The 27959-nt window shown below is 38.4% G+C and overlaps 1 protein-coding gene across 3 annotated transcripts; it reads right to left on the bottom strand.

The window, feature by feature from the left end:
* Positions 1-53: 53 nt before the first annotated feature.
* Positions 54-23310, bottom strand: AGTR2 (angiotensin II receptor type 2). 3 transcript variants are annotated; one of them, XM_032844766.1, is made up of 3 exons: positions 23238-23310; positions 2861-2922; positions 54-1561 (listed from the first exon to the last, which is right to left on the bottom strand). In XM_032844766.1, exon 3 carries the CDS (start codon positions 1524-1526, stop codon positions 438-440), a length of 1089 nt encoding a protein of 362 aa, XP_032700657.1. In that variant the 5' UTR covers positions 1527-1561; positions 2861-2922; positions 23238-23310; the 3' UTR covers positions 54-437. The 3 variants fall into 3 exon arrangements, with proteins under 3 accessions (XP_032700657.1, XP_032700656.1, XP_032700655.1); XM_032844765.1 differs by lacking the exon at positions 23238-23310 and adding an exon at positions 6113-6158; XM_032844764.1 differs by lacking the exon at positions 23238-23310 and adding an exon at positions 3077-3133.
* Positions 23311-27959: the final 4649 nt, after the last annotated feature.

The following is a 27959-nucleotide window of genomic DNA, read 5'->3' as shown; positions in this document are numbered from 1 at the left end:
GCATGATGTCTTGTAAATAATGCAATGAGTTAAAAAAAAAAACCTGGCTTCAGTTCGAGAGGAAAGCCTGATGAAAATGAATATAAAAACCAACAATAACAACAACCAACTTCAGCGTCTGTCAAGGAGAAATCTGAAACCCCAAATCACCAGTCACAATTTGCTATTACTTATCATTGGAGAGAACTCCTGAGTGACTTCGAGGTCATGGTTCTGTCCTCCCAATGACACTATTGTTACCCAGAAACTGAAGGAAACAGGCCATTCCTGAAAGTCACTGGGTGACACTTGAGGTCCATTTGGCTTTCTGTTCTATAAGAGTGAGAAGAGATTGCATGAAGGGAGAAACTTACTCCTTGACTAAAGGCACTGAATGATCATTCAGGGGGCCCTCGAACCAAGTAGCCATGTTGCGAACATGCATTCCACTCTGGTGTTTAAGACACAAAGGTCTCCATTTCTCTAAGGGAGCTGTTTTTTCGGCACGACACACTCTCTCGCTTGCCTTGGAGCCAAGTAATTGGAACCCTAAACACACGGCGGAGCTTCTGTTGGAACCGGTTACCAACAAAACAATACAGAAAGGGATTAATGCAGCTGTTGGTGAATCCCAGGAGGATGGCAAAAGGAAGTGCCAGGTCAATGACTGCTATAACTTCACAGCTATTAATGACACCCATCCAGGCCAGAGCATCCAGGAAGGTCAGAACGTGGAAGGGGAGCCAACAGATGATGAACGCGAGGACAACAGCAGCTGCCATCTTCAGGACCTGATCACGAGTTATTCTGTTCTTCCCATAGCTATTGGTCTTCAGTAAGTGTTTTCTGATTCCGAAATAGCATGTGGCTATGAATATTAAAGGGATAATAAAACCAAGGATATTTTTCATTAAGGCAATCCCAGCTGACCATTGGGCATATTTCTCGGGGGGGAAGGCCATAATGCAGGCATTCACTCCCAAATACTCAATGGTTCGGACATCTCGGAAATAGAATGTTGGCAATGAGGACAGACAGGCCATACACCAAACAAGGGGAACAATATAAGACGCTTGCCAGGGATTTCTTCTCTGAGACAGAAAGGGATAGATGACAGACTGGTACCTATCAACGCTCATGCAGGTGATAAAAAAAATGCTTGCAAACATGTTCAGGGTCAGGAAAGAACCAAACACTTTGCACATCACAGGTCCAAAGAGCCAGTCATATCTGTAAGAGTAATAGGTGGCCCAGAGAGGAAGAGTGGCCAACAGCAGCAAGTCAGCCACAGCCAGGTTGAAGATGTAAATGCTTGACACCTTTTTGGGACCCTTTTGACAACAGAACAGCGTAACCACAATAGTATTGACAAGAAATCCAATCACAAAAATAATATAGTAGAGGATAGGAATTGCATCTAAATGCTTATCTGATGGCTTATGCGAACAGTTAAAGGTCGACTCATTGCCGATGAAGTTCACGAGTCCGAAGTGAAGGCTGTTGGTAATGTTTTTGCTGATGGTGGCAAGGGTGACGTTGTTCTTCATACTGCAAGCTCGGTGGCTCCCACTTCTTATGCCTTCTGTGAAAATTAAAAAAAAAAAAATGGAACTCCCAGAATACATACAGAGTGTAGGACATTTTGAAATCATTAGCATTTTGAAAGTTTGTTGAAAGCAAAAAAAAAAAAAAAGGAAAAGGTGAGTGATTATAGGAAAACACTGGGAAGCACAGCTATGCCTTGTGAAATAAGAGAGGATTTTTGCTTTTTGAAGAAGAAAAGGGAATTTCCTCAACAGTACCAAGCAGGTAAGACCTTTCAGCCTCAGGGACTGAAAATGCTAGACAAAACTCTCTTTTGCCCATCGTTTCTATCATATTTTCAAAAGCCTTCAAGAAAATCAATAGTTCAAAAGTTTAGCGTGGGTAAGAAATAGGGGAAACAAATGAGAAGGAGTCAAGAAAGAGGAAAAGTTACTATTTCAAAAACACCTCAGCCCATCTCTCAGGCTGCATACTTTCTAGAAACCACATTGCTGTCCGTTGTTGCATAGAGAAATGCCTTATTTCAAGTAACTAATTATGTACAAATCATTACAGCTATGGAAAATATAAGTAACATAAGCTATGGAAAAAATAAGTAAGTGCACAAAAGACTGCACGAGAATATGCAAAAGGAACATATTGAGATGGGGGGTAGGGCTGGTTTTTTACTAATTTAACCCGAATTCCTTTACTTCTATTTTTCCATTGTTTCCACAATAATAACATCATTAGCAGGGAGCTCTGGAGTAGGTACATATTTCTAAAAGCCCCCTGTTCGCATTTTAATAGAGACCACTAGTTTTCGATCTAGATGTTTAATCTGCTTAAAAGGAAATCCATTTTCTTTTTCAATTAGGAAAAGAACAAGAAAAAAAATAGCCAAATCTGATTTAGAGTCAAGCAGAAATAGTTTTGATTGCTCAGTGAAATAAGAATTGAACGTCAATGATGAATCATGAGCTAATTGTATCATTTTCCTTTGCTATCATTTCACTTTTAACACAACAAAATAGTAACAGTGCTCTATGGCTCTCAAATGTTATAATCAGGGCGCAGGTTTTTGTGATACTGGGTTTGGTTTGGTTTGGTTTGGTTTTTAGGAGCAGCATTACTTTAAGACAAAAGAAAATTAGCTGGAAATAAACACAGTAAAGGGAAGACTATTACTTTTGATAGTTTCAAAATACATAGAAACGACTCAATGAACAGCACAATCACCAAAGAATCTCCTAGTAAACAGCAAAGTTATCATTTTTGTCTAAAGTGCATTCTCTCATCATCTTGACCTAACAAAGTATCATGAAAGAATCTCAAATAAACCCGCTCGAAGACTTACTGGTCGTTGGAGTTTAAAACTTAGTTATCATAAATCAGCTTGCCCAGTTCCTAAGCGCACTCCTGTAAGAGAAACAGCAGTGAAAGAATTTAGGAGTTTTGTAAAATACAGTGTGAAAATACAGGAAAAAAGGGAAAGTTCATCCGTAAAAAAGCACTTTCACTTAATGTATGTTCTACACTCCAAATACAGTACATAGAAATTGTGCAGACCTACCTTAAAAATTCAGGCTGAAGAATGCTTTTAATTCTGTGCTTATTCGTTCCCTTAGACTCAGGGACGTAATAGCACTAGATCTCTGGTTTCCTTCTTATATGTTCGGTCTGTCCACTGGGAGCCTTCAACCTACATAATTCTAGGGCTGACTTATGAACACTTGCCAGCTTTCCAGAGAGGTTTTTTTTTTTTTTTGGCTGCAAAACATTAATCTGAAATTCTCACTGTCTCCAATCATAACAGCTCATTCAAATAAATCTCAAACAAAAAAAATGAAGTTTCCACAAATGTGTTAGAGAATTTTGAAATCAGTGGCTTACTTTAAAAGAAGAATATAATTATTTGCAGAATTTTCTCTTTCTTTTTCCCTGATACTGACATTCTAAGGCGAGTTAAGGAGTGGAGAATAGAGAATTTATTCTAGTAGCAGCGACCTTTGTCCACCAATGTCTGTTTTCACCTTCATTACTTTTTGAGATTTTTACCTCTATTCGTTAAAGTACAGTAGCGACTTTACTCGAAGTATGAACTTTCTAAAACTTCTCCCTTGCTTCAAGCAATTTTTGTTGGCTGGAGAGGTGGTGATAGGAGGGATATAATTTTCATGTCTTCGAAAAGAGGTATTAGCAAATAGTGCCTCCTTTCATAGGTCCCTGTCCTGTTTGAGATTTATACACAAAGCCCACAAAGGTGAAGAAGGTTCAGGCAACCACCACGGCTCAGATCACTGTTGGTTTTTCTTTCTTTCTTATTTTTTTTTTTTTTTTGGTGGGGGTGACCAACCTTATAGATCATTCCCATAGGAGCAAGTGTGACAAAAGAAAGATCAGAAATGGGGACGGCAGTGAGACTAACAGCCAACAATAAACTCTAAGTGCCAAACACCGTGCTGAGTGTTCAGTAATTTCAGAGAGAGCCAATGAAATGTACTGGCCTGTACAAGGCCTTCAGGATACAAATGCCAGACTCCACAAGCTCAGCTGTACCCACTTCCTTAGCCTGGGACCTTGGCCAAGTTCCTTTCCTTCTCCATGTCTGTTTTTCTCATCTGAGAAATGGGGATGATGTTAATTACCTAAATCACAGAGTTTTGAAAATTAAATGAGCTAATACATTGAAGGTGCCTGCAACCATGCTTCCCATATGGTAGATGCCATTATAAATTCTTGCTATTACTTCCATTATCCAAATCGGGAAGCTAGGGCTCACTGAGGATAAATGACTTCCCTGAGGTCACCTAGCTATTAAATGGAGGACATCTGAATTTTAACGGACACAATCTCATGACAAAGTCCATGCTCTTAACCTCCACGTTAACGGAAGAAGCCCTCACTGGCCCTTTCCTCTCGTTCTTTGTCCTGGCAAAAAGAAAGCATGTGACATTTACAAAAAGCCACAGCCGATCATTCACACGCTGTCACAAAAACACTAAAGGAGGGGGAAAGAGTTTGAAGGATTGTTATGTGGGAGAACAGATTTTCCTTAATTTCATTCCCCGTATTGCAGTCAGTCCTGTGGCACGTGGGACCGGAAAGAAGAGGTCAACCCTTGCCTGAAAAATATAGTAGGATTCGAAGGTTTGCACACCACCGCACTTGTTGATTCTTTCGGTTAGACTGAGTTTGCACATTGAGGAAATGCTCCTAAAATACATACATACCACTGCGTCACATTTAAAAATATTTTTTTCTTATGCTCTGGACAGACTCAGGTGAAGGTTCTGTCCAGATGATGGAGCGCTGATGTCTGGGAAACGAAGGAGCGGGCACATATGGTTATCGGCAGGAGAGATGCAACAGGAACTGGTTTCACTCTTTGTTTGAGCCTAGTTTCTCCCTCCATTTCTAATGTTTGTTTTTGCCACATACAGGGGAATTTTCCAGGCCAGAGCCCCCTGAGTGGTCACGATGGGTCAGATTCCCACCCTGCTCTATTTCTAGCCCCCTCTCTGGCCGGTTGCAAAGAAACAGCCAGGAGGTAAGCTATAAACGTTTGAGAACAAACTGCAGGCTCGCCTCTGGGAGACCTAGCCTTGAACACCCCCGAGGAGCAGGGGACCTTGTCTAGAGCTTTTGTCCTTCATTACAGTAAGTTCTGACGTAAATAAAGTTTAAAGAGGCACACATTTCCCAGAAGATTAAAAGAACATTTACTCGGCTTCCTCATAATTTTAGAAGCAAAAATTTTCACAACTCAAAGAAAAACTTTGTAACTGCAGGGAATGAAGGGAAAAAGTTTTTTTTTAAAGAAATAACAATAATATTGACACCACTTGAAGCAAGAAATACAGCATATTATTGATTCGGCAAAGAACTCCGAGTTTAGCCGACAATGTAAATACACTTGCAAGTCAAATAAATGTCAGTCATAGGAAAGCCGTACAATGCAAAAAAATTCACTCTCCTGGGGACAGGGGGTAATTTTTCTGCTGGAAGATTGACTTTAAAAGCCCCAGGTCATTTGAATAAATTATGCAGCTCTTCAGGGCAAGTGCGGCTTGGCTAGCAGAATTAAACAATGGTAAATCACTTTAATTTTTTTCTAGTGAATACCTATTATTTATCATGAGATTACTTAACAGTAAAATTTAAACAACCAGGTTTAAAAAAAAAAACAAAAAAGATGTTCTTGAAAGGACTTTCTCCTCTGCTAGAAGGACACAGGGTTCAGAAAAAAAAACTCTGATTTGTCTCTCTCACGCCCACTCATACACACAGATGAGGCTTTGAAGGAGAACAGGAATTACTAAATGCTAAAGTCGGGATATAATGCCCTGGTTCTAAAGGTGAGGATTAGAAATGCAGATTATGGAATAATTAAATGTGTGGGGACCATCTTTTTCAGCTTGTGTTTTTTAAGGTCATTTATATTCCCCCACCGCAGCCACCTGAGTCCCTATCCAGACCAATAGCATTTCCATTTCTACCAAGTTCTATAAACATGCATGTGCACATGAGCCACACGCACACACACATGCATACACACAGAAAGATACCCACATACATACTTAACACCAATCTTTTTCAATTCACTTACCCATAAGGGAGCTTTACTTTAATTGCCACTGTATTTTTCCAGACCTGTATATCCCTGAAAGGAGGATAGTTAAGAAGATTGCTCATTATTGATATGTCTTTCCAGATTCTCTTTGTGCCTTTCTTTAGTTTCCAATACAATGAGAACAATACCATCAGGATGAAAGCAAGTGAAAAAGAGCTAACAATCAGATTATTCATTTTGCAGAAACCAACCTAAAAATTCAGCAAAATGGCCAATATGAGTAATTGTTTGCATCAAATTGTCTGCTTAGGCATCATATAGAGAGTAACTGAGAGGGATATTAAATCATTTAATAAGGTGGAATCCATGTGGCGAAATGAGTAGATGTCTGATTCAGTACATTCCTGAGACCAGTTGTTTCCAGCTGAATCTGGTCCCAAGAACATAAGGAGAAGGAAGAGTTCCAATTTCCCTTTGCCCCAAAGGTATCTGCAGGCCTGAGCATCACGTTCAAACCAGGATCTCACAGAGGCACCGGAGTTCTTACCACATAGCATCTCAATGCTGTGCAACCCAACTGATGGAAAAATTAAAAATTGATAATTGTCTTTATTTTTAGTTCACATTCACTTAACTGATCTGGCATTTCCCCTTACTTATCTGACTGACTCAATTGATTAAGTAGGGTGTTATAATATACTATCCAAAATATGCCACTTTGGTATAGGAATTATTTTAAGCTAGAGACAATTGAGCAGAAGCAGATAGAAGAAAAACTGTCTGCCCTCCTCCTATTTGCCTGAAAGCAGGATATGAATTTGTAAATGTGTCTCTCTTTCCTTTACCCTAAAGGACAGAACTCTTTTTTTAAAACTCTTAGTTTGTTTTTTTTAAAGACTTTATTTATTTATTTGACAGAGGCAGAGAGAGATCACAAGTAAGCAGAGAGACAGGCAGAGAGAGAGGGGGAGGCAGACTCCCCACTGAGCAGAGAGCCCAATGTGGGGCTCGATCCTAGGACCATGAGATCATGACCTGAGCCAAAGGCAGAGGATTAACCCACTGAGCCACCCAGGCGCCCCAAGGACAGAACTCTTAATGACTAACAGAGCTCTAGACTATCAACAGCCCAGAGATGGACACCAAAAAGAATCTACATAACAAACCTCACTAAATAATTCCTATCTTCTATTCGTTTTCTCCATATGTTTACCTTCTTACAGCTTGCCACTCTAAAAGCCTAAACCCCTTTTCTTTTGTCCCTTCTCTATAAATTTGTTGTTCTTTTGTTAAGACGCTATACAAGCCCAAGTTCTGCCCACCACTTTGAGTTACTCATCACTGAGTTTTCCACGTGTATGCCTAATGCACATGTTAGTAAACTCTGGCTGTATTTAATCTGTCTTTTGTCAATTAATTTCACACTGCCAGCTACAGGACCTAAGAGGATAAAGGAATTTTTTCCTTTCTTACAATTAACATGACTAAATTATCCAAAATGGCCAAGTAATTAAATACACCAAACTGGCCAGTTGTCTTAGCAATATTTAAGCACCACTGTTAGGTAATGAGGATGTTTTGGGAGAGATGTTGTCAGATTGGCTCTCATTAGTCTTGAAGTCCAGAACAAGAACTTTCTCAAACATCCCAGGCTTTCAGGGATTGAGTCACACCAACAAAATTCTCACAAATCTGGGAGCACCTGGGTGGCTCATTTGGTTAAACATCTGACTCTTGATTTACAGTCAGGTCATGATCTCAGGGTCATGAGATCGAGGCCTGAATCAGGCTCTGTGCTCAACACAGAGTCTGCCTGATTCTCTCCCTCTTCCTTTGTCCCTCCCCCAACTCATGTTCTCTCTCTCTCTGTTCCATAAATAAATAAATAAATAAATAAATAAAATCTTTTAGAAAATTCTCACAAATCTGATATACCACCTTGACTGCTACTGTATTATTTTATAATAAGGATATACCACTTTTCAATGACTATAAAGCTGTGTTCCTTATTTAAAGCACCATCTCTATCTCCTTCCCAATACCAATAGAGGAAATCTGGCTTGGTGATTATGCAATCAGACCAGGAAAACTGGTAACTGGGAGCATATTTCACTTCAGCTCTGGGAAATTCTATAGCAGGTATAACCATTCTAGAAGCCAGACTGATGAGTCCTCCAAATCATTCTCTCCACTGGTTTTGCCTCTCTGAGCCCTAATTTCTAGTCACCATCCAATTGTATTGATACTTTATTTTACTGATGAAGCTATAGTCAAGTCCCTGCTCCAGGCAGCCTAGAAGCTTTTGTATGATTAATTCAAATAAGACAAACTCTCAAAGTTGGAGAATGGGGGTGGGGAAAAGCAACACCTCATTGTTTGTGTCTACAACGAAGAGAGAGGGAAGGGGCCAAAAGAACATCTCTCAAAAAGTAGCCATAAATTCAGAGAGAATAATAAGAACAAATGGTTATTTGGCTTTGATTGAGGGATTCATCTACTCAACCTCTTCCTGAGACCCCTAAAAAGGACAGAAAAATAACAATACATTATACAGCTTTGTTTATTTATTTACTTCTTTATTTGTTTTACAGAGAGAGAGAGGGAGCATGTGCACAAGCAGGGGGAGGAGCACAGGGAGAGGGAGAGAGAATCTGAAGCAGACTCTACACTGAGTGTGGAACCCAATGCAGGGCTCAACCCCACGACCCTGAGTTCATGACCTGAGCTGAAACCAAAAGTCAGAGGCTCAGCCAATTGAGCCACCCAGGTGCCCCTGTACAGCTTTGAATATAATTTGCTTTGGAGGTACAAAACAATGTAAGATAAGAAGATAGAGCAAATGTCAGGAAGTCAAGTGACAAGAAGTTCTTGAAGGGTTATAGGGCTTTTACTCCAAGGAAATGAAAAACAGGACACTTATCACTGGGAATTCTGAGACTGCTTGAGATTTTAGGTATTTATCCTACTAATATTTGGATTCATGATGTTCAATACAGATTTGTAAAATCTGCAACCAAAAGGAGAATTTTTAGTGTAAATAATTTCCAGCGTAGCCCCACAGGAAAGAGTTCATGTTCAAATATCTGGAAGTTGATACAATTCCATAAAATTATGTTGTATCTTACTTCACCATTAACACTCCTGTTTCATATTGGTCCTATTTTATATTAGTCACACAATCAAAATTATTCATCTTTTTCAAAAGTCGAGATATAATTCACATACCATAAATGTACCCACTTAAAATGTACAATTCAATGGTCTTCAGCATATTCACAAAGTTGTGCAACTATCACCACTATATAAGTCCAGAACAGTTTCATTACCTCTAAAAGAAACCTAGTACGCATTGGCAACCTCTCTCCTTTCCCCCTCTTTCAGCCTCTATTCTCCTCTTATTTTAAGCTTAAAAGATGAACGATAGGGGCACCTGGGTGGTTCAATGGGCTAAGCGTCTGCCTTTAGCTCTGGTCATGATCCCAGGGTCCCAGGATCAAGCCCCACATCAGGCTCCCTGCTCAGTGGAGAGCCTGCTTCTCCTTCTCCCTCTGCTGCTCCCCCTGCTTGTGCGCTCTCTCTATCTCTCTCTTTTTCTCTGTCAAATAAATAAATTAAATTTTTTTTAAAAGATAAACTGTAGCCTAGAAATTCCAGAAGACACTGTCTAGAGAAAAAAATAACAAATCAAAACACAAATGAATGAACTTTAAGAACAACCTTGCATTTTCATTGTGCTTTAGTTATTTTCAATGGCATGAGTCTTGGCCCCACAGATTGCAGTAAACTAAACACTCATTCAGTGAACATTTAGTCCTGTTAGTTTAAGTCCACTTCCCCCTGACTTTATGCATTCTTGTTGAGCTATTTGTGCTAAACTCCCAGTCAGGTTTCTTTGGCGTTAATGCAAAAAAATAAATGTCATGTAAATAGCCTCTAGCGTTGATTCTATCTGAAGGTCCCCAACCTCTTTGTGAAGAGAAGCCACTTTTTGTTTCCCCAGACATGAAGTCCCCAGGGGTTGTGAGGGAGGTGCTGACATCAAAGACTGTGAATAAAGTAGGGAGGGGGAACCAGGCACGATGCTGGGCACTTGACAAACGTACCCATAAACCTCTCAAGAATCCCGAGAGACAGTTCTTATCCTTGTTTCATAAATAAGGAGAGGAGAAATTCGGACCCTGAAGCAGACAGAGGTTAAATAACTCGCTTGAAATCAACCAGCTCGTGAAGTATGGAACTCGGGCTCAAAGCCCAGCCACGATGTTCACTATGCCATTCTCGTGAATATGAGGCACAAGATGAATTAATTTCCCCAATTCAAGAGGGACTTCTAAGCATTCTGGGAATTTCTGGGTTAAAGGCAATCAGAAAAATGCTTTTTAAAAAATTAGCCAGATAACTCGGGAAATGGGAATAATTGATAAATATACCTCAGAGCAAATCTCACAGGTAAAATGTTGTAAAGACAAGATTTTTCTTTACTGACTCTTAACTCAAAAATGAATGCCTGTAGCTAGATGGAATCAATAAGGTGAAAAGAGTTTGAATTGCAACAATTTAGGGCTTTGTTTACATAACTTAATTGGCTGTACAAATCTTCTTGGAGTACTGGGAAAGCTTTCTAAAGAAATCTAAAACTGTAAATGTATATGAAATAAAATGACAATGAGTACATAACTGGTCCTATACTTTCAAAATAAATGTATTTTTTCTATCAGATTGTAAATTTCTATTTTTTTCCCCTTAAAATTTTGCCAAATACTCCGAGAAGCTCCAGGAGCTCCTATGTTAGACACAGGATGAATAATAGAGTTGGTTAAAAAGTGAGTTCTATTACATATCCAGCTAGCTAACCTACCCAGCTAGCTAACCTACCCATAATGTTTTCCCACTGTTCAGACAGCAAACTCTAGGCAGCATCGAACAGTAGAGGTGACAGGTGAGGAAGATTGAGCTCATTGCTCTGGTTGTTAAAGAGTAAATCCTTGAGAAACATTCATTGACTTGGGGCCAGTAGGTTAATTATGGCTGTTCTGTGATTCTTTGGAGATTCAAGCATGGAAGCTAGAGAAGTGAATGGTCCTCCTTTCTCCAGGACAGAAGTACATGGAAAATGAAAGAATGGCAGGATCATCCCCTTTACCAGCCATTTGGACCAAACACCAACAGTACTGGAAAAGTTGGATTTGACACTTTACAAAGCTAGCCCTCAGGGTGCTCGTGTAGTATACAGCTGACATTATCCACACCATTTCTAGAGCTTAAGCTTCGCTGAGACACTCGTTTTTTCAATAAACACCTTCTCGGGACCTACCATGAACCAGGCCTTGTGCCAGGTGTTGAAAATACAGAGATAATTAAAATGTCCCTGCTAGTTTCCAGGAGATTCCAGTCACATTTATTTCAAAGAAATAAACTCTTCATAACAATTTTTATTTCTTTGACTTTGCGAATATGAGCAAGCCTTAGGGGGAGTTCTTAGGATAAGGAGAGGAAAGTGAAAGGAGAATCTTGCAGAGTTTACTGTAGACTGGTAGCTGTTGAAAGACTCATACTGGTAATATATTATCCATTTGCCAGTTTCTCTCTCTTTCCCCCACCCCACCCCCCACCCCATCTATCACATCCCCTTCCTTCTCACAGCTTCTCCTCTCCCCACTCTCATTTCTCCTCCAGTAATTCAGCTTTGCATTTTGTCCTTGTTACTGTTTTTGTAACTTGCATTGGACAGACTACAATGAAAAATATATTTTTCCACATGTTACATATTCAAAGTAATAGGCATGCCATGGCCATCGCTGGTCTCAAGGACCAGACGATTCAGATGATGAGATAAACAACACAGGGATCATGTGGACAGATCAAGGCAATAATGTGGCTGATTGTCACAGAGGCTGACCTAGAAGGAACAGAACCATCATGATACAGGTTTATAGGAACTTAGGTTATCGTACCACTCCAAAGGGACCTAAACATCCAACCACTGATTGCTCTACATCCACCGGCTTAAAATAAAATAAAGAAGATTTTGAAATATGCAATGCCAAACATATTGTTAATGGTTTTGAAGACCTGTCTATTCTCGCCTATATTTAATCATAGAGCACAGCAGTTCAAAATGCAAGCCCTGGAGTCAGATGCACCTAAATGGGTCCCTGTTCTACTATTTACCAGCTGTGTGACCTTAGATAAGTTACATCACATCTGAGTTCCAGCTTCTTTGTCTTGGCTATTGTAAGGATTAAATGAGACAATGCGTAATAAAGCATTTAGTACGGTAACTGGAATATAGTACATTCAATGAATAGTTTCCATTTGGATCAAACCACCGTGATTACTTGTCAAAAGCAAGTCAGCCAGGGGCGCCTGGGTGGCTCGGTTGGTTAAGAGTCTGCCTTCAGCACAGCTCATGATCTCAGGGTCCTGGAATCGAGCCCCGCACTGGGCTCTCTACTCAGCAGGGAGTCTGCTTCTCCCTCTTCCTCTCCAGACTCTGTGCACTCTCTCTCAAATAAATAAAATCTTTTTTTTTAAATGGTAAGTAAGCCAAATAAATAAACCAGTTATGCACTAGACTATTCTGTTGTTGCTTTATACCAAAAGATAGATGTAGTTTGGCATAAGATACATAGCAGCATAAATAAAATATTTTCTGGAGAGTGATTCATGTTCACATTTCTACAAAACATGAAATAGGAAGAAAAGCAGTGCCTCCTCACAGGTAATTGCAGACTGTGGGAAATAACATATATAGAGAGTACACAGAGCAGGCAATAAGTAAGTGGTAGCATTTAAGCACATTGTTGCTATTATTGCTGCTATTGTAATGACGCTGAAAACGAATGATGACAAGTATTATTAATTAAACATAATCAATATTATTAACAATTACCTAAAATTGCCTAAACAGCTTCAAACCCACTCTTTGCCTTCTGAACGAAGTTATGAACTCAAGTGTGGCTTAAGCGATGACTAACAAAGAATTCAGAATGAAAGACACAGCTTAGGTAGGCAATCTGTAAACATCAAATAATGTCACTCCACTGTTCAAACGTCTCCAGTGTCTTCTCCTTTTTTAACAGGACTTACAAGGCCTTCCATGATATAAACTCCATTCCTCTCCCAGCCCACATACACACCAGCATTGCCACTACTCCGAAGACCTCAGTTCCTACCTCTTTCTTCCAGTTTGCTGCACTCCAGTCACACCCGCTTCCTTGGTAAGCCTCCTACTCGCTGTGCACACTCGGCCCTCAAGGCCTTCACAAATGCTGTCCCTGACTGACAAATTCTCTTGCCCCAGATAGCCACGTGACCTACTCTCACTTCTTTTTAGACCTCTGCTCAAATGTCATCTTGTTAACGAGGCTTTCCCATCCCTTCCTAACAAAAAGACCCCCCAATATCCTACTCTATCTTACATCATAGCCATTATCACCATCTGATAATGGTGATATCAGACACAGACACACAGACACACACACACACACACACACACACACACACACACACACAATCACATTGTGTTTACTGACTTTCTTCTCAGACCAGAAAGTAATCTCTGTTAACAAAGGCTTTGCCTCTGGTTCATCGATGTGTCTTTAGACCTCGGGGCCAAATCTGACACAAAATAGGAGCTCAATAAATATATGTTCAATGAACAACTGTCACTTAAACAAATTTGTCCTTTAATTGAAAGTGTTTTTTGTTAGTTTGAAACAAAGGACGCTCTGATGGAAAATTCTCGTATCAGTTACACCTAGATTTCTGACAACTCTCAGTTCAAACCTGTACCCCGAGTATGGATTTTATGAAACTGGTATGGATCTAAAATTTTCTTCCCTGTTTGTTATCATTGTTATTGTTCCTAGGCTCAGAATAATACCACCTGTTATGACAAAACATTTGTTATCATTGGGATTTGATATATTAACATTTCAAAGTCCATTTGAAGTCATGTAATTGAAATGCAATCTGCAGATCTCTTTTGCTAACTAAATTCATCAGCTGTAGGGCACAGAGCTTTAATTGTGCTATTTAAATTTTAGAAAATTTCATACCAAGTACAATATTCAAACTAGATTTTTATTATTTAACTACCAATAAAAGAAGTGAAACCTAATACTATGAACTCTTCAGCAAAATTCCTAATTGTTTTTACTAAGGAAATTGCTATTTACGTCCCAGGGCAGAATTCAACCAAACCTTTTCTAAACTACAATACATGTTTCATTTGATGGTGAATATACAAATGAAGTTCCTCCATCAACTCACTTATTCATTCATTAAAAAACCATTTCTCGGGCATCTAGTGTTATGTATTAGACACTGTACCAAGCTCTAGAGTGTGATACAAAAATGACTGAGAAGCTCTCAGTCTTTAGAAGAAAGTCTAAATTGATCGAGGGAGATTAATACAAATATCAGCATTCAACATGCATACAAAGTGTGGAAGGAACATTAAGTCTGTTCAGGCAAAAGTTTCGAACAGGTAGTAACCATGAGGCAGGTCATGAAGGACTGGTAGGTTAATCAGGCAGAAAAAAAGGAAGAAAAACTTTAAACAGAAGGACACAAAGGTGGGGAGGTACAAAATGAGATGGACTTTTGAGGGAATGAGAAGACATTTGGCAAAACAGGGTTTAGGCCGTTGTTTGTCAGACTGAGATCTGATTATCAACTCCATGGCTCGTTAAGAACTCCAATTCCTAAAGGCCACTGCCGGAATTCAAGATATGGCCCAAGGACCTGAAGTCTTTAGTGAGCTTCTGACCTGATTCTGATACACACCAAATGTAAGTAGCTGGTGTATGGCAGGGAGAGAATGGAAAGTAAGTGTAGGAACAATAAAAATATATGTCAGGGCTCCTGGGTGGCTCAGTTGGTTAAGCATCCAACTCTTGATTTGGGCTCCAGTCATGGTCTCAGCGTCATGAGATCGAGTCCCCTGTCAGGGTCCATGCTGGGTGTGGAGTCTGCTTAGGATTCTCTCTCTCCCTCTGTCCCACCCCACCACCCTCCCCCGGTCACACTCTCTCTAAATATCTATATCTATACATCTCAAAGCATTGTTAAAAAGGGTCTTTATAACCCCACTTTGGAGTTTTCATTTAATCTGTTCATTTTTTAAAGATTTTATTTTTGACTAATCTCTACACCCAACATGGGACTCGAATTCACAACCCCAAGATCAAGAGTCGGATGCTGCACCCCCTGAGCCACCCAAGTGACCCTAATCTGCTCATAATGAGGAAATTTTGGGCAGAAAACTGGCACAATTAGGTCTTTTTTTAAAAAGAAATGTTTGGCCAGCAATGGGCAGGATGAGTAGGTGTGAAGGAACTTAGGGCTAATCATCCCATTAGAATGTTTGGTGTAAAAGTTCACACTCTATGCTCATCAACCTTAAATAGGACTTGAAATTCATCATAAAAGAAGAACTTGAAAAAAAAAAAAACTATGGTCATGGCATATACAGAATCTGTTGTTTGGTTTGAAGGAAAAGTTGGTTAGGTGAATAATCCACTTGTTACTATTTCCCAAAAACATCTGATATTTTCTCCTATTATGTTGCAATCTATAGAAAAGCAGGGTTTTATCTGTGGAAATAAACTAATTTTAGTTTGCATCTAGATGGATTCTGGGAACACTGTTGATCCAATCTCTTCATAATTTTTCTGAATTACCTCAAGCTTACATATTCCTAACCAAATGTCTATTTGTAACTAACTTTCATTCCTCCTGAATTTCTGAAGCTTCATGTTTCCTATCTGTGTGAGGGTACCTCTGTGAAGTGTGAGAGAAACAGTTTACTTTTCCCCTCCAGGCTGATCCAGTTCTACCAGCTAAAGTTCTCGGACTTCACATATGAGGTTCCTTTTAAAGAGTATTGTTCAGGGCAATGTTACTCAATAAAAGAGGTAACCATAGTGGTTACTTCTATTCACACACACAAGTGTGTAAACATTTTATTATGGTAATTAATTAAGACATTAATACTCCTGCTAATAATAACTATGTTAATAGCAGCTACCATTTCTTCAGTATTTACTATGTGTTAGGAACTGTATTAAGAAAGCATGCTATAAGCACCATTATCTCTCATTTACCCCTCATAACAACACTTTGACGTAGGAACTATAAGTCCCACCTTACAAGAACTGAAACAATTTAGCCAATGTCACTCAGCTGATATATGACAAACACAAGATCGGCATTCATGTCTGTTTGCCTCAAGAAAATGACATTCTTCACTCCCTTGCTCTACCATCTTGGTTCAGTTTAACTGTACCTAGTATTCTTTATGGAAATATTGTTGTCACCATGCTTCTATTCCATCGCTCTAAGACATCAAAAGATCCTATGATTATGATTTACAAAGGTTCAGGGATTAGGAATTTCCCTTGAGACTATTTTAGCTTATTATGAGTTATTTTCCATAAATAAATGCAAATTTCAATGTCCTATAAGTATCATAAATTGCTTCATATATGTGTTCTTTTTCTAGGGACACCCTATGTCAAAAGCGAAAGCCTAATCCTCTTCCCTTTAAACTGCTAATAAGGTGGAGAGTTCTCTAAGGGAAACACAGTCCACACTGATAGCATTTCAGATTCAGAATATTAGGGAAAGACATAGCAGATTTTGGATGACATTCTTAGCTATAGGGATTTTGAACATCCAGTTCTCCTCATCATAATAATACTAGTAAAAATACTTTACCTTAGGGGTGTCTGGGTGACTCAGTCAGTTGGTTGTCCAACTCTTGATTTTGGCTCAGGTCGTGGTCTCAGGGTCTGAGAGATCAAGTGCCCCACTGAGGTCCCCACTCAGCAGGGAGCCTGCTTGAGATTCTCTTTCTCCCTCTCCCTTGGGCCCTCCCCCCCCTTACACTTGCTCATTCTCTCTCTCTAAAATAAAAAAATATTTTTTAAAAAATACTTTACATTAATGTTTACCAACTTTTGTCACATCTGTTATCTTATTCAATCCTTATAAAAACAAAATGGGTTATTATCTCAATTGTTACATGGAAATTAATACTCAAGAGCAGTTAAGTCTTATGGTTAGTAAGGCTCCTGTCCCTACTCTTATGGCTTAAGGCTCCTGTCCCTACTCCAGTTTTCAACCAGCCTCTTTGGTATTTCTGCACAATGTAATTTTTTACAAAGAATATGATAGACAATTCACATGAAGGGAAATAATAATAGCTGTTATTCCTTAAATCAGTCCCCAAGTCAGTTTTTTTCACATGCCACATATGTGACTATCAAAAAAAACTTACGTAGTAGGTATCATTATACTCATTTTTCAGCTGCAATACCAAAGCTAGTAACTGGCCGACCTGAAATTTAAAACTAGATCTGTTTGGCTCCAAAGTCCATGGTCTTTCCACTAAGTGAAAAGAGTAAATGAACACCAAAAAAGTGTTCATACTTTCAAAATCAAATAAATTCCAATTAAAACAATCTTGGATTTCCATTTTTCAACTTAATAAAATAGTCAAAAAATAACTTTGAACTGATGAGATTTTATTAATCAATGGTGGGATTAATAACAGTCAATATGGTCATACTTAGTAAAACTCAATTATTCCACTCTTAATCATGTGTCCCAGAAAAACAATTTATTAGAAACAAGAAGATACATGAAGAAGGCCATTGCAGCATAATGTACAAAAACTGGAAACTGCTAACAGTTTTTCAATATGATATTACTACTACAGCATCAGTATAATGAAATGTGATTACTGAGAAGCTATGTAGGAAATAGAAAAATGTTTAAGTATTTAGTTAAAATAGCATAACCCAAAATTGGGTCTACTGGGTAGCCACCTGAAAAAATAATACTAAATCAAGTTGGATCCTTAATTCCCAATTTATACCAAGATAAATTCCAGATGAATCAAAAATTTAAACATGAGAAGCAAAAATATAAAAACAGTAATGAAAGCCATTTCTAAGCATAATACAAAATCCAGAGGCCATCAAATGAAAAGCTAATAAATTTAACTACCTAAATGTTTCTAAAATTCTGCATAGCACTGAGTGATGTATGGGATTGTTAACTCACTATATTATACACTTGAAACTAATCTAACACTGTAAAAAAAAATAAACTAATGGAAGAATTTTTAAAATAAATAAAACAAAATTCTGCATAAAAGAAAATACAGTTAAGAAGTCAAAAGAAACTTGTGAAAAATAGATATATGCAATACACATGACAAAACACTAATTTCCTTAACATATGAAGAGTTCCTACAAATCAATAAGAAAGAGATAAACAAACCAATAGAAACATGGGATAGGGGTGCCAAGGTATCTCAGTTGTTTAAGCAACTGCCTTCGGCTCAGGTCATGATCCTAGAGTCCTGGGATTGAGTCCCACATAGGGCTCCCTGCTTGACGGGGAGTCTGTTTCTCCCTCCGACCTCTGCCCTCTCATGCTCTCTTTTTCTCTCTAATTCTGTCTCTCTCTCTCTCAAATAAATAAATAAAATCTTAAAAAAGAAAAAAAAGAAAAGAAACATGGGGCAAAGACATGACTGGAGAATTCACAGAAAAGGGAAAACTAAATGGCAGATGAAAAAATAGTCAAATCTGTTCATTATTAAGGAATGCCAAACCAAAACTATGAGGAGATACCATTTCTCCAATATGCTATTTAATATTTTTAATTTTTTAATTTTTTTAGTATTTTTTAAAAGATTTTATTTATTTATTTGACAGACAGAGATCACAAGTAGGCAGAGAGGCGGGCAGAGAGAGAGGGGAAAGCAGCCTCCCCGCTGAGCAGAGCCCAATGCAGGGCTCGATCCCAGGGCCCTGAGATCATGACCTGAGCCAAAGGCAGAGGCTTAACCCACTGAGCCACCCAGGTACCCCTAAGATTTTTTTAAATCATTGCAATAATAATATGCTACATTAGTCAGAACATACCTAATTGGTCACTCACATACATTGATAGTGAGAGTCTAAACTATACCTTTTGCACCAAGAACTTATCCGATGAGTTTATTGATGTTTATGTGCAAAGAAGTACAAGGATACTTATTATAGTATTGTTTATAACAAAAACATTGAAGAAACCTAAGCACTCATCTATATGGGGAATATTAAATGATAAGATATTCATATAATGAAATGTTATGCACCAACTAAGAAGAACAGAGGTGCTATATGTTGCAATGTGAAATAATTTCCAAGATAAATAATTAACTGAAAAATACATGATACAGATTTTTTTTTAAGAGAGGGGATGAGAGAGAGAGAGAGAAGGGGAGATGGAGAGAGAAAATCTTAAGCAGTTCTCATTCCCCATACAGAGCCCAACATGGGGCTTGATCTCAATACCTGAGATTATGACCTGAGCCAAAAGTCAAGAGTCAGACACTTAACTGACTGAGCCACCCAGGTACCCAGTACAAGTCTCTGGTCTGGCATGTAGGGACTTGGAAATTTTCACTTCATCCTAACAACAAGTAAAAAAAGTAAAAACAAGTAAAAAAACTGAAAAAAATCAACTTTTCTTAGATCTGTTAGAGAAGTGAGGGCAAAATACTGCCTCCAAAATTGCAGCAGCAGACAGACAGATATAGAGAATCATGACTCCCTGGAGCAAATATGCACAAGCAGAAATCCCCAAGGTCAGGGAGAGGGGACACCTGGGGTGGCTCAGTCATTAAGCGTCTGTCTTCAGCTCAGGTCATGATCCCAGGGTCCTGGAATTGAGCCCCACATCAGGCTCCCTCCTCAGTAGGAAGCCTGCTTCTCCCTCTCCCACCCCGCCCCCGCTTGTGTTCCTGCTCTCACTGTCTCTCTCTGTGTCAAATAAATAAATAAAATTTAAATCTTAAAAAAAAAAAGGGAAAAGGAAAAAGAAATCCCCAAGGGATGAGTACCCAGAGCAGGAAAATTTAAACTATAAGTGACAAATTGGTAGAGGTTCAGTATGGATATGTCTGAGAGTTAAAAACTCCAGAGAGAATCAAGTCATAAGGAGGGCTCCACATTTTTGTGAGTTTTACCACTAGAAGTTCTACCAGGTTCTCGCAGTGAATATCAAAGAAAAATCCCTTTGTGCGTCCCTCAGTGGGAGGGAAAAGGAAATACACCAAAGTATTTTGTTGTTGTTTTTAATGGGGCCTGGCCTCAAAAGAAATTATTTTATCAGAGTCTAACCTCCTAGGGGTTTATCAGAGCATAACTGACCTAAAGAAAAGGAAATACTCAACTCCAGTCCCCTCTAGCCATCCTGTCCCACCTGAGGAGGATACAACAGAGAAAAGCTTATAATATTCACAGCCCAGGAGCACTGGCTCACTAAAAGACTGATACCTAATCATAGAGCTATAGAATGCTTCTCTTTCCCCCACATCTTACCACCATATCACTAAAGATCTATTCATCAGAGTTTCATTTGCACGGTATATTATGTCCAGCTTTCAAAGAAAAATTACAAGGCATACTAAAAGGCAAAAAACGTAGTGTGAAGAAACCGAGCAAGCAGCAGAACTAGGTTCAGTTATGGCAGGAAGTTTGGAATTATCAGACTGGGAATTGAAAGCAACTCTGATTAATATGCAAAGAGCTCTAATTCAAAATGTAGACAACATGTAAGAATAGATGGGCAATGTAAGCAGAAAGATGGAAATTCTAAGAAAGAACCAAAAAAGAAATGTGAGAGATCAAGAACACTGTAACAAAAATGAAGAATGCCTTTGATGGGCTTGTTAGTAGAGTGAACACAGCTGAGGAAATAATTTCTGAGCTCAAAGCCATGTCAATAGAAACCTCCAAAACTGAAAAGCAAAGAGAAAAAAAACTGGGGAAAAAAAAAGAAAATAATATCCAAGAATAGTAGGGCAACTATAAAAGGTATAATTTATGCATAATGGGAATATCCGAAGGAGAAGAGAGAAAGGAGCAAAGGAAATATTTGCAGAAATAAGAGTGAGAATTTTCCCCAAGTTAATGTCCAACACCAAAGCACAGAGCCGGGAAGCTCAGAAAATGCCAAGCAGGATAAATGCAAAGACAAACAAACAAACACGAAAGAAAACACTATACTGAGTCATACCTTATTCATCCTTCAGAAAATCAAAGACAAAGAAAAAATCTTGAAAGAAATTAGAGGGAAACCCCTTTAACAAATAGAGAAGCAAAAATAAGTAGTATGCCTGAATTCTCAGAGCCATGCAAACAAGAAGAGAGTGGAGTGAAATATTTCAAGTGTTCAGAGAAAACAAACCACCAACCAAGAATTCTGTGTCCTACAAAATTATCCTTCGAAAATGAGGGAGAAATAAGGACTTGCTCAGGAGAACAAAACGGAAGAAATTTCTTGTCAGAAAACCTGCCTTGCAAAAATGTTAAAAGTTTAAGGAGGAAAGTGATATGTCAGAAATGCAAATTTATATACTAAAGCAAAAACACTGGAGAAGGAATAATTGATGCTAAAATAAAAACTTTTTCTTCTTAATTGATCTAATAGATAATAACTTATTCAAGATAATAACAACAATGTATTAGATTATATATGTTTATGTATAAGTGAAATAAATGACAGCAATGATGTAAGGGACAGGAGGGAGGAATTGGATTATTTTGTTATTACAAGGTACATGTACTATCCATGAAGTGGTATAATATGATTTGAAAGTGGATTTGGATTAGGTGTAAGTGTATATGACAAACTCTTGGATAACCACAAAAAAGTAAAGAAGGAAGTGTAACTGGGACATCTGGATGACTCGATTGAGTATCTGCCTTCAGCTCAGGTCATGATCCCAGGGTCCCTAGATCCGGTCCCACGATGGGCTCCATTCTCAGCTGGGAGCCTGCTTCTCCCTCTCCTTCTGCTCCTCCCCCCTGCTCACACTCTCTCTCTCTCTCTCTCTCTCATTAATTAATTAATTAATTTTTAAAAAGATTTATTTATTTATTTGACACAGAGAGACAGATCACAAGTAGGCAGAGAGGCAGGCAGAGAGAGGGAGGGAAGCAGGCTCCCCGCTGAGCAGAGAGCCCGATGTGGGGCTGGATCCCACCACCCTGAGATCATGACCTGAGCTGAAGGCAGAGGCTTAACCCACTGAGCCACCCAGGTGCCCCTAATAAATTAATTTTTTAAAAAAGAATTATAACTGTTATGTTAAGAAAGGAGAAAAAATGGAATCATTGAAAATACTTAATTTGAGCCACCCCGGCAGAAAAAAAGTGGAAGACAAAAACAAAAACAAGAAACAAAGGCAATTAACAGAAAACAAAAACAAATATGGCAGAAATTAATCCAACCATATTAACAGATGGCATACCATGTAATTTATCTATTTAAGTGCACAATTCAGTGTTTGGGAGTGTGTTATATGGTTATTTTTTAAGTTTAGTAAAATATATATAACATAAAATTTTACATTTAAAAAATACATGTATTCTGCTACAATTATTATAAAAGTTAGATTTTTTGTTTTAAAAATAAAAAATAAAAAGTAGATATTTATACAAAAATGCTTTAAAAAGTGTAGAATGTCTCTAAAACACATTGCAACAATAGTTGCCTCTAAGAAGTGTCACTTGGGGATTAAGTGAGAAGAATGTAAGGGAAAATAATTTCTCATGTATTCTCATGTATTCTCCTGTGCTGTTTTCATGGTTTATCATGTTAATATATCATCTACTCACAAAACAAAACAAAAATTAGAAAAAAAATGTATCCGGTGTGTTACATAATTGGCATTTTTTGACTGCTTTAGCTTTTTACTCTAACGCCCAAATCACTAACCACTCAAGGTTCTCTTTCCCACTTAGAACACTGAAGAAACTTCAGAATCCTTCCTAAGAAGTGCTTCATGCTTTTACTACCACTGAACGAAAGCAACTCCCACTGAAAAATATAATTGAAATTATGTAAAGAGATGTACCCACTGAAAATACGTTGCATTAGAGATCTCTCTATATACAAGTCTTTCCGGACGACTTGGCTATTACATTAAACAGTGTATCTTTTAAATAGTACTTTCCCAGAAAATATAATTAAAACAAAGATGAATAAATATGCTAAATATGAACCATGTTGCTACAGTTTTCTGATTGTATGTTTACACTTCCTTGCCAGATTAAAGACAAGAAAAACAGCATTTAAGGACTTATATACTTACCCATATGTGGAATATTCCAAACTATGTACCATTTCGACATATCCTGGCAGGTTATCTAACATATGCTGCAACATTTTTAAAGCAATCCGACTGCCAAGTCTCACAGTGTGGGATCCAGATGTGGAAGGTATTTGGAAGCGTGTATTTGCTTCTAGGCAAACCCAGGATCAGTCCATGTGAAAGAATTCCAACCTCCTCACCCCTAGAGTGTGGGTTAGTAACCATGACTGGTACGCATTGTTGGTGGCTCTGGAACAAGAATGATCCTATCTCGCATTTGCCACCAGCCAAAAACTTGCAGCGAGCCTTTCTTGGCAGGAAGTCATTTTCAGTCTAAGTGAAATGCTCAAGTCCATGCCATTTCTTTATCAAATCCAGTAGCAGTTAGAGTTTTGCAGTCTCCAGCGTGCACGTGCGTGTCCAAGGGCGCACATACACACTCACGTTCCCTTGCTCTAACCCCCTACTCCCCTTAGGAGAAGCAGAGAAGGAATGCTTTTCTCAGATGCCGCGGGCTAGACTTAAAATTTCCTTGACATGATTTTCACAGAAAAATCTGCCAGTATTATACCCAGAAGGAAAAGGCTTATAGCATAATTCAACAATGGGTGTGGCTTCAGTTTTCTCATCTGTAAAATGAAATAACTTTATTGGACAGTCTCTTTGAGCCTATCTAGTTCAAACATTCCTAAATAATAAGAACCATTTAGAATAAATAACTTCACAAAACATAGGAGCGATACTCAATCCCCCTTAACAATACGTGTACCTTGAGGCTGGGATGCAAGGCCAGATTGGGTCAACTCCCGTTTCTTGAGGTCTCTTTCAACTCCAAGATTCTATTGGCCCTTGAGGTGTCAGTTTTGTAGACCAGTACACGTGCGGGTTTTTTTGGAACACTGAAAACAAACAATTCATTCAAACTGAACACTTCAGCCCTTGCTCTAGTCAACAAAACATGAAGAGAAATTAGGTATTTATATTAACAGAGGGGAACACTGAAGCTCTCTGCTGACAGAAATGTGTCCGTGCATTCCCAATAAAAACAAACAGAGCTTCACCATGACATAATCGCAAAATTTCTATCCCTGCCTCATCCAGATCAGGAATTACCTGGAATTACCTGGAAAACTTTGGCATCCTTCAGAGTCACACAGATACTAGACATCCCAGGGCCACCCACACCCAGAAAGTAATATAAGATTTTATTTATTTATTTGACAGAGAGAGGGAGATCACAAGTAGACAGAGAGGCAGGCAGAGAGAGAGAGGGGGAGGAAGCAGGCTCCCTGCTGAGCAGAGAGCCCGATGTGGGGCTCGATCCCAGGACCCTGAGACAATGACCTGAGCTGAAGGCAGAGGCTTAACCCACTGAGCCACCCAGGCGCCCCAGAAAGTAATATAAAAGAATACAGAGAACAAACAGTTTGTCTGGTGCGATCAAAATTCACAAATAGTCTTTGAGAGGTGACAAAATGCTTTTCTTTACATTTTTATTTGTTTCTTTGAGAGGGAGAGAGAGAGCGCGCGTGCACAGGAGGCGGAACCGAGGGAGAAGGAGAAGCAGACTCCGCACTGAGCATGGAGCTGGAGGCAGAGCTCCATCCCACGACCCTGATAGCATGACGCAAGCTGAAATCAAGAGTGGATGGTTTAACTGACTGAGCTACCCAGGTGCCCCACAAAAAAAATAGCTTTAAAGGAAGAATGATGAGGTTCAGCTTCCAAATCTACCACTTATTAACTGCATTGGCCTGGATAAGGTATCTAACCTATGTTTCAATTTCCTCATAAATTCACTGGAGATATTAATACCTCATTCTTAGGATGAATGTTCTTGCAACACTGAAGGAACTCAAGAAGTAGTAGCTATTATAACAATCAATGCGTCCTTCTGGACTCAAGATCACAACTCTGGATTCCACTCAAGACTCTCTCTCTCTCCTTCCATCTCCTTCTGTCTTTCCTTCCCCCATCCTCCACCCCCACCCCATTTGAGTTTTTGCAACCTACTCAGTTTAGGGAATATTTTGTAAATCACATCTACTTTGCTAAATCATGAAGCCTACCCTCTCTAGCCAGTCCATCACCCCAGACTGACACTAAGAGAGAAGTTCAGAATGTCTACTATACTGTTTCTTCCATCTGAGATGAGTGTATGTTATTTTATTTTTTAATTTTAATTCCAATATAGCTTGTTATTTTATTTTCAGTCAATATTCTGATTGCTGGTCCCCAAACAATGTAAAAATCTTTTAGTCAGAACACAGACATTTTTGGAAGAAACCTAAGATTTATCCTAATAAGTGAGTCTGTCTGCTGCAACAGTAGAAACCAGATCTGATGCCTAGGACAAAGATTAAAACTTACGAATTGTGAGAAAACATCTGCCTTTCCTCCAGCATCAAATCTTTGTGGCAAAAGAGGTATTTATAAACCGGAATTCTACAGTCTTATTTGGAATTGTAGACTTTGGTTTGGGAAAGTTGGAAGGATATTAAGTGGTGAGTTTTGCAATTGCAAGCTTCATACAGAGGAGAAAACAACCCTCTTCTAAAATCTTGCCCTCTTGCAAAAAATCTCTGTATACATTCTAGAAATCAGTTGAATAGAGCAAAGCCTGATTTTTAGAAGTAAGCTAATAACAATGACAGGATTATTCAAATGTACATGATGCCAAAACTATCTGACAATGACACCTCTCTCTTAGGGACTCTTGCCATTGTTTTATAAAGAGAACACTGAAATGTTGGTGGGGAGTTTCTACGGTAGTTCACAACGGGCTAGGTAACACCAGCCACACCTAGAATGCCACGAAAGCTGGATAATCTGTAGCCAGAAAATGTTTAAATATGTTCAGAGTACAATTCCATTTTGGGATATATATGTTGTAAATATTTTTTTCTTTTTTTTTAAAGATTTTATTTATTTATTTGACAGATAGAGATCACAAGTAGGCAGAGAGGCAGGCAGAGAGAGAGAGGAGGAAGCAGGCTCCCCGCCAAGCAGAGAGCCCGATGTGGGGCTCGATCCCAGGACCCTGGGACCATGACCTGAGCCAAAGGCAGAGGCCTTAACCCACTGAGCCACCCAGGTGCCCCAATATGTTGTAAATATTTTATTCTTGATCTGTCACTGACCATTGGCAGACTACCTCTTTTTTTTTTCATGTTTATAGCAATTTTAGTTTATTTTCTCTTTTGAGTAGAGTTGACACACAACCTTAAGTTAGTTTCAAGTGTACAACTTAGTGATTCAACGAGTTTATACTTTATGCTCTGTTCACCACAAGTGTAGCTCCCATCAGCATTGCATCATTATAACAATATCATTGACTATATTCTTTATGCTGTGCTTACTGTCCCCATGACTTGTTCATTACCTAACTGGATGACTGTGTCTCCCACTTCCCTTCACCCATTTATCCAATTCCCTGCCCCATCCCCTCTGGCAACCCTCAGTTTTTTCTCTGTATTTATAGGTCTGATTCTGATTTTTGTTTGTTTATTCATTTATTTTGTTTTTTAGATTCCACTTATGAGTGGAATCATATGGTATTTGTCTTTCTCATTCTGACTTATTTCACTTAGCATAATACCCTCCATCTCCAGCCATATTTCCTCAAATTGTATGATGTCATCCTTTTTATGGCTATCTAATATTCCACTATAGTTATATACCATTCATCTGTTGAGGACCGCCAATAGAACTTTTGAAAGAAGCTTTGCTCTTCATGTTATTGTGTTGAAATTATGGTTGGAGTCCAACTTTCCTTTTCCCCTTGTCCTGGCTAAAGGTTTTTATATTCTAGGATATATTTGCCTAATCCATGGTTACAAAGATCTTTTCTGTTTTCTCAAATAAATGTTACAACTTTACCTTTTACTTTTAGGTCTATATTCCATTTTATGTTAGTTTTAGTGTGTGTTAAGCAGTAAGGATAGCAGTAAATTTCTTCCTAACAGATCTCCAGCTGGTACAATACAATTTGTTACAAAGTTTGTCCATTTCTCATTGATTACGTAGCACATTTGTATAAAATCAACTGAACCACAGACCTTGTTCAATTTCTAAAGTCTCTCTAAGATATTTTTATAGTAAGTGTTGTAGCTTGGAGATCTAAGTTCTCCAGTGTTGTTCCTTTTCCAAAACTGTTCTGGGTATCATGGGGTCTTGGCATTTCTATATGAGATTTATAATCAACTTGTTAATTCCTACAAAAAAAGTCTCTTGATTTTGTTTCTGTTGAATTTATAGGTAAATTTTAAGACAGCTGACACCTCAACAAAATTAACTCTACCATATATGAATACAGTATATTGTTCCACTCCTTTAGCGTTTTTTAAAAACAATTTCTTCCAATGCTATTTTCAGTGTAGGGATCTAGGACATGTTTTGCTGAATTTATCTTATATATATCATGTTTTTTATGCTACTGTAAATGGTTATTTGAAATTTCATTTTTCAATTGTTTATTTCTAGTATAGAGAAATACAACTGATTTTTCTCTATTGGCCTTATATTCAACATTCTTGTTAAATTTTCTTAGGATTTCAGTAGGATTTCAGAAACTTCTATGAGAGTTTCTATGTATTCAATCCTCTTTCTGTAAATAATGAATATACTTCTTGTTTTTAATTTTATGTCCTATGTTTTTCTGGCTTTATTGCAGTGGCAAGGCCATCAAATGCAATATTAAATAGGAATAGTAAGGGCACACAT

This window comes from Lontra canadensis, unplaced genomic scaffold (assembly GCF_010015895.1).
Source record: "Lontra canadensis isolate GAN:19392208 unplaced genomic scaffold, GSC_riverotter_1.0 scaffold155, whole genome shotgun sequence".
In the NCBI taxonomy this organism is placed as follows: Eukaryota; Metazoa; Chordata; class Mammalia; order Carnivora; family Mustelidae; genus Lontra; species Lontra canadensis.
This window is presented reverse-complemented; position numbering and strand designations above follow the sequence as displayed.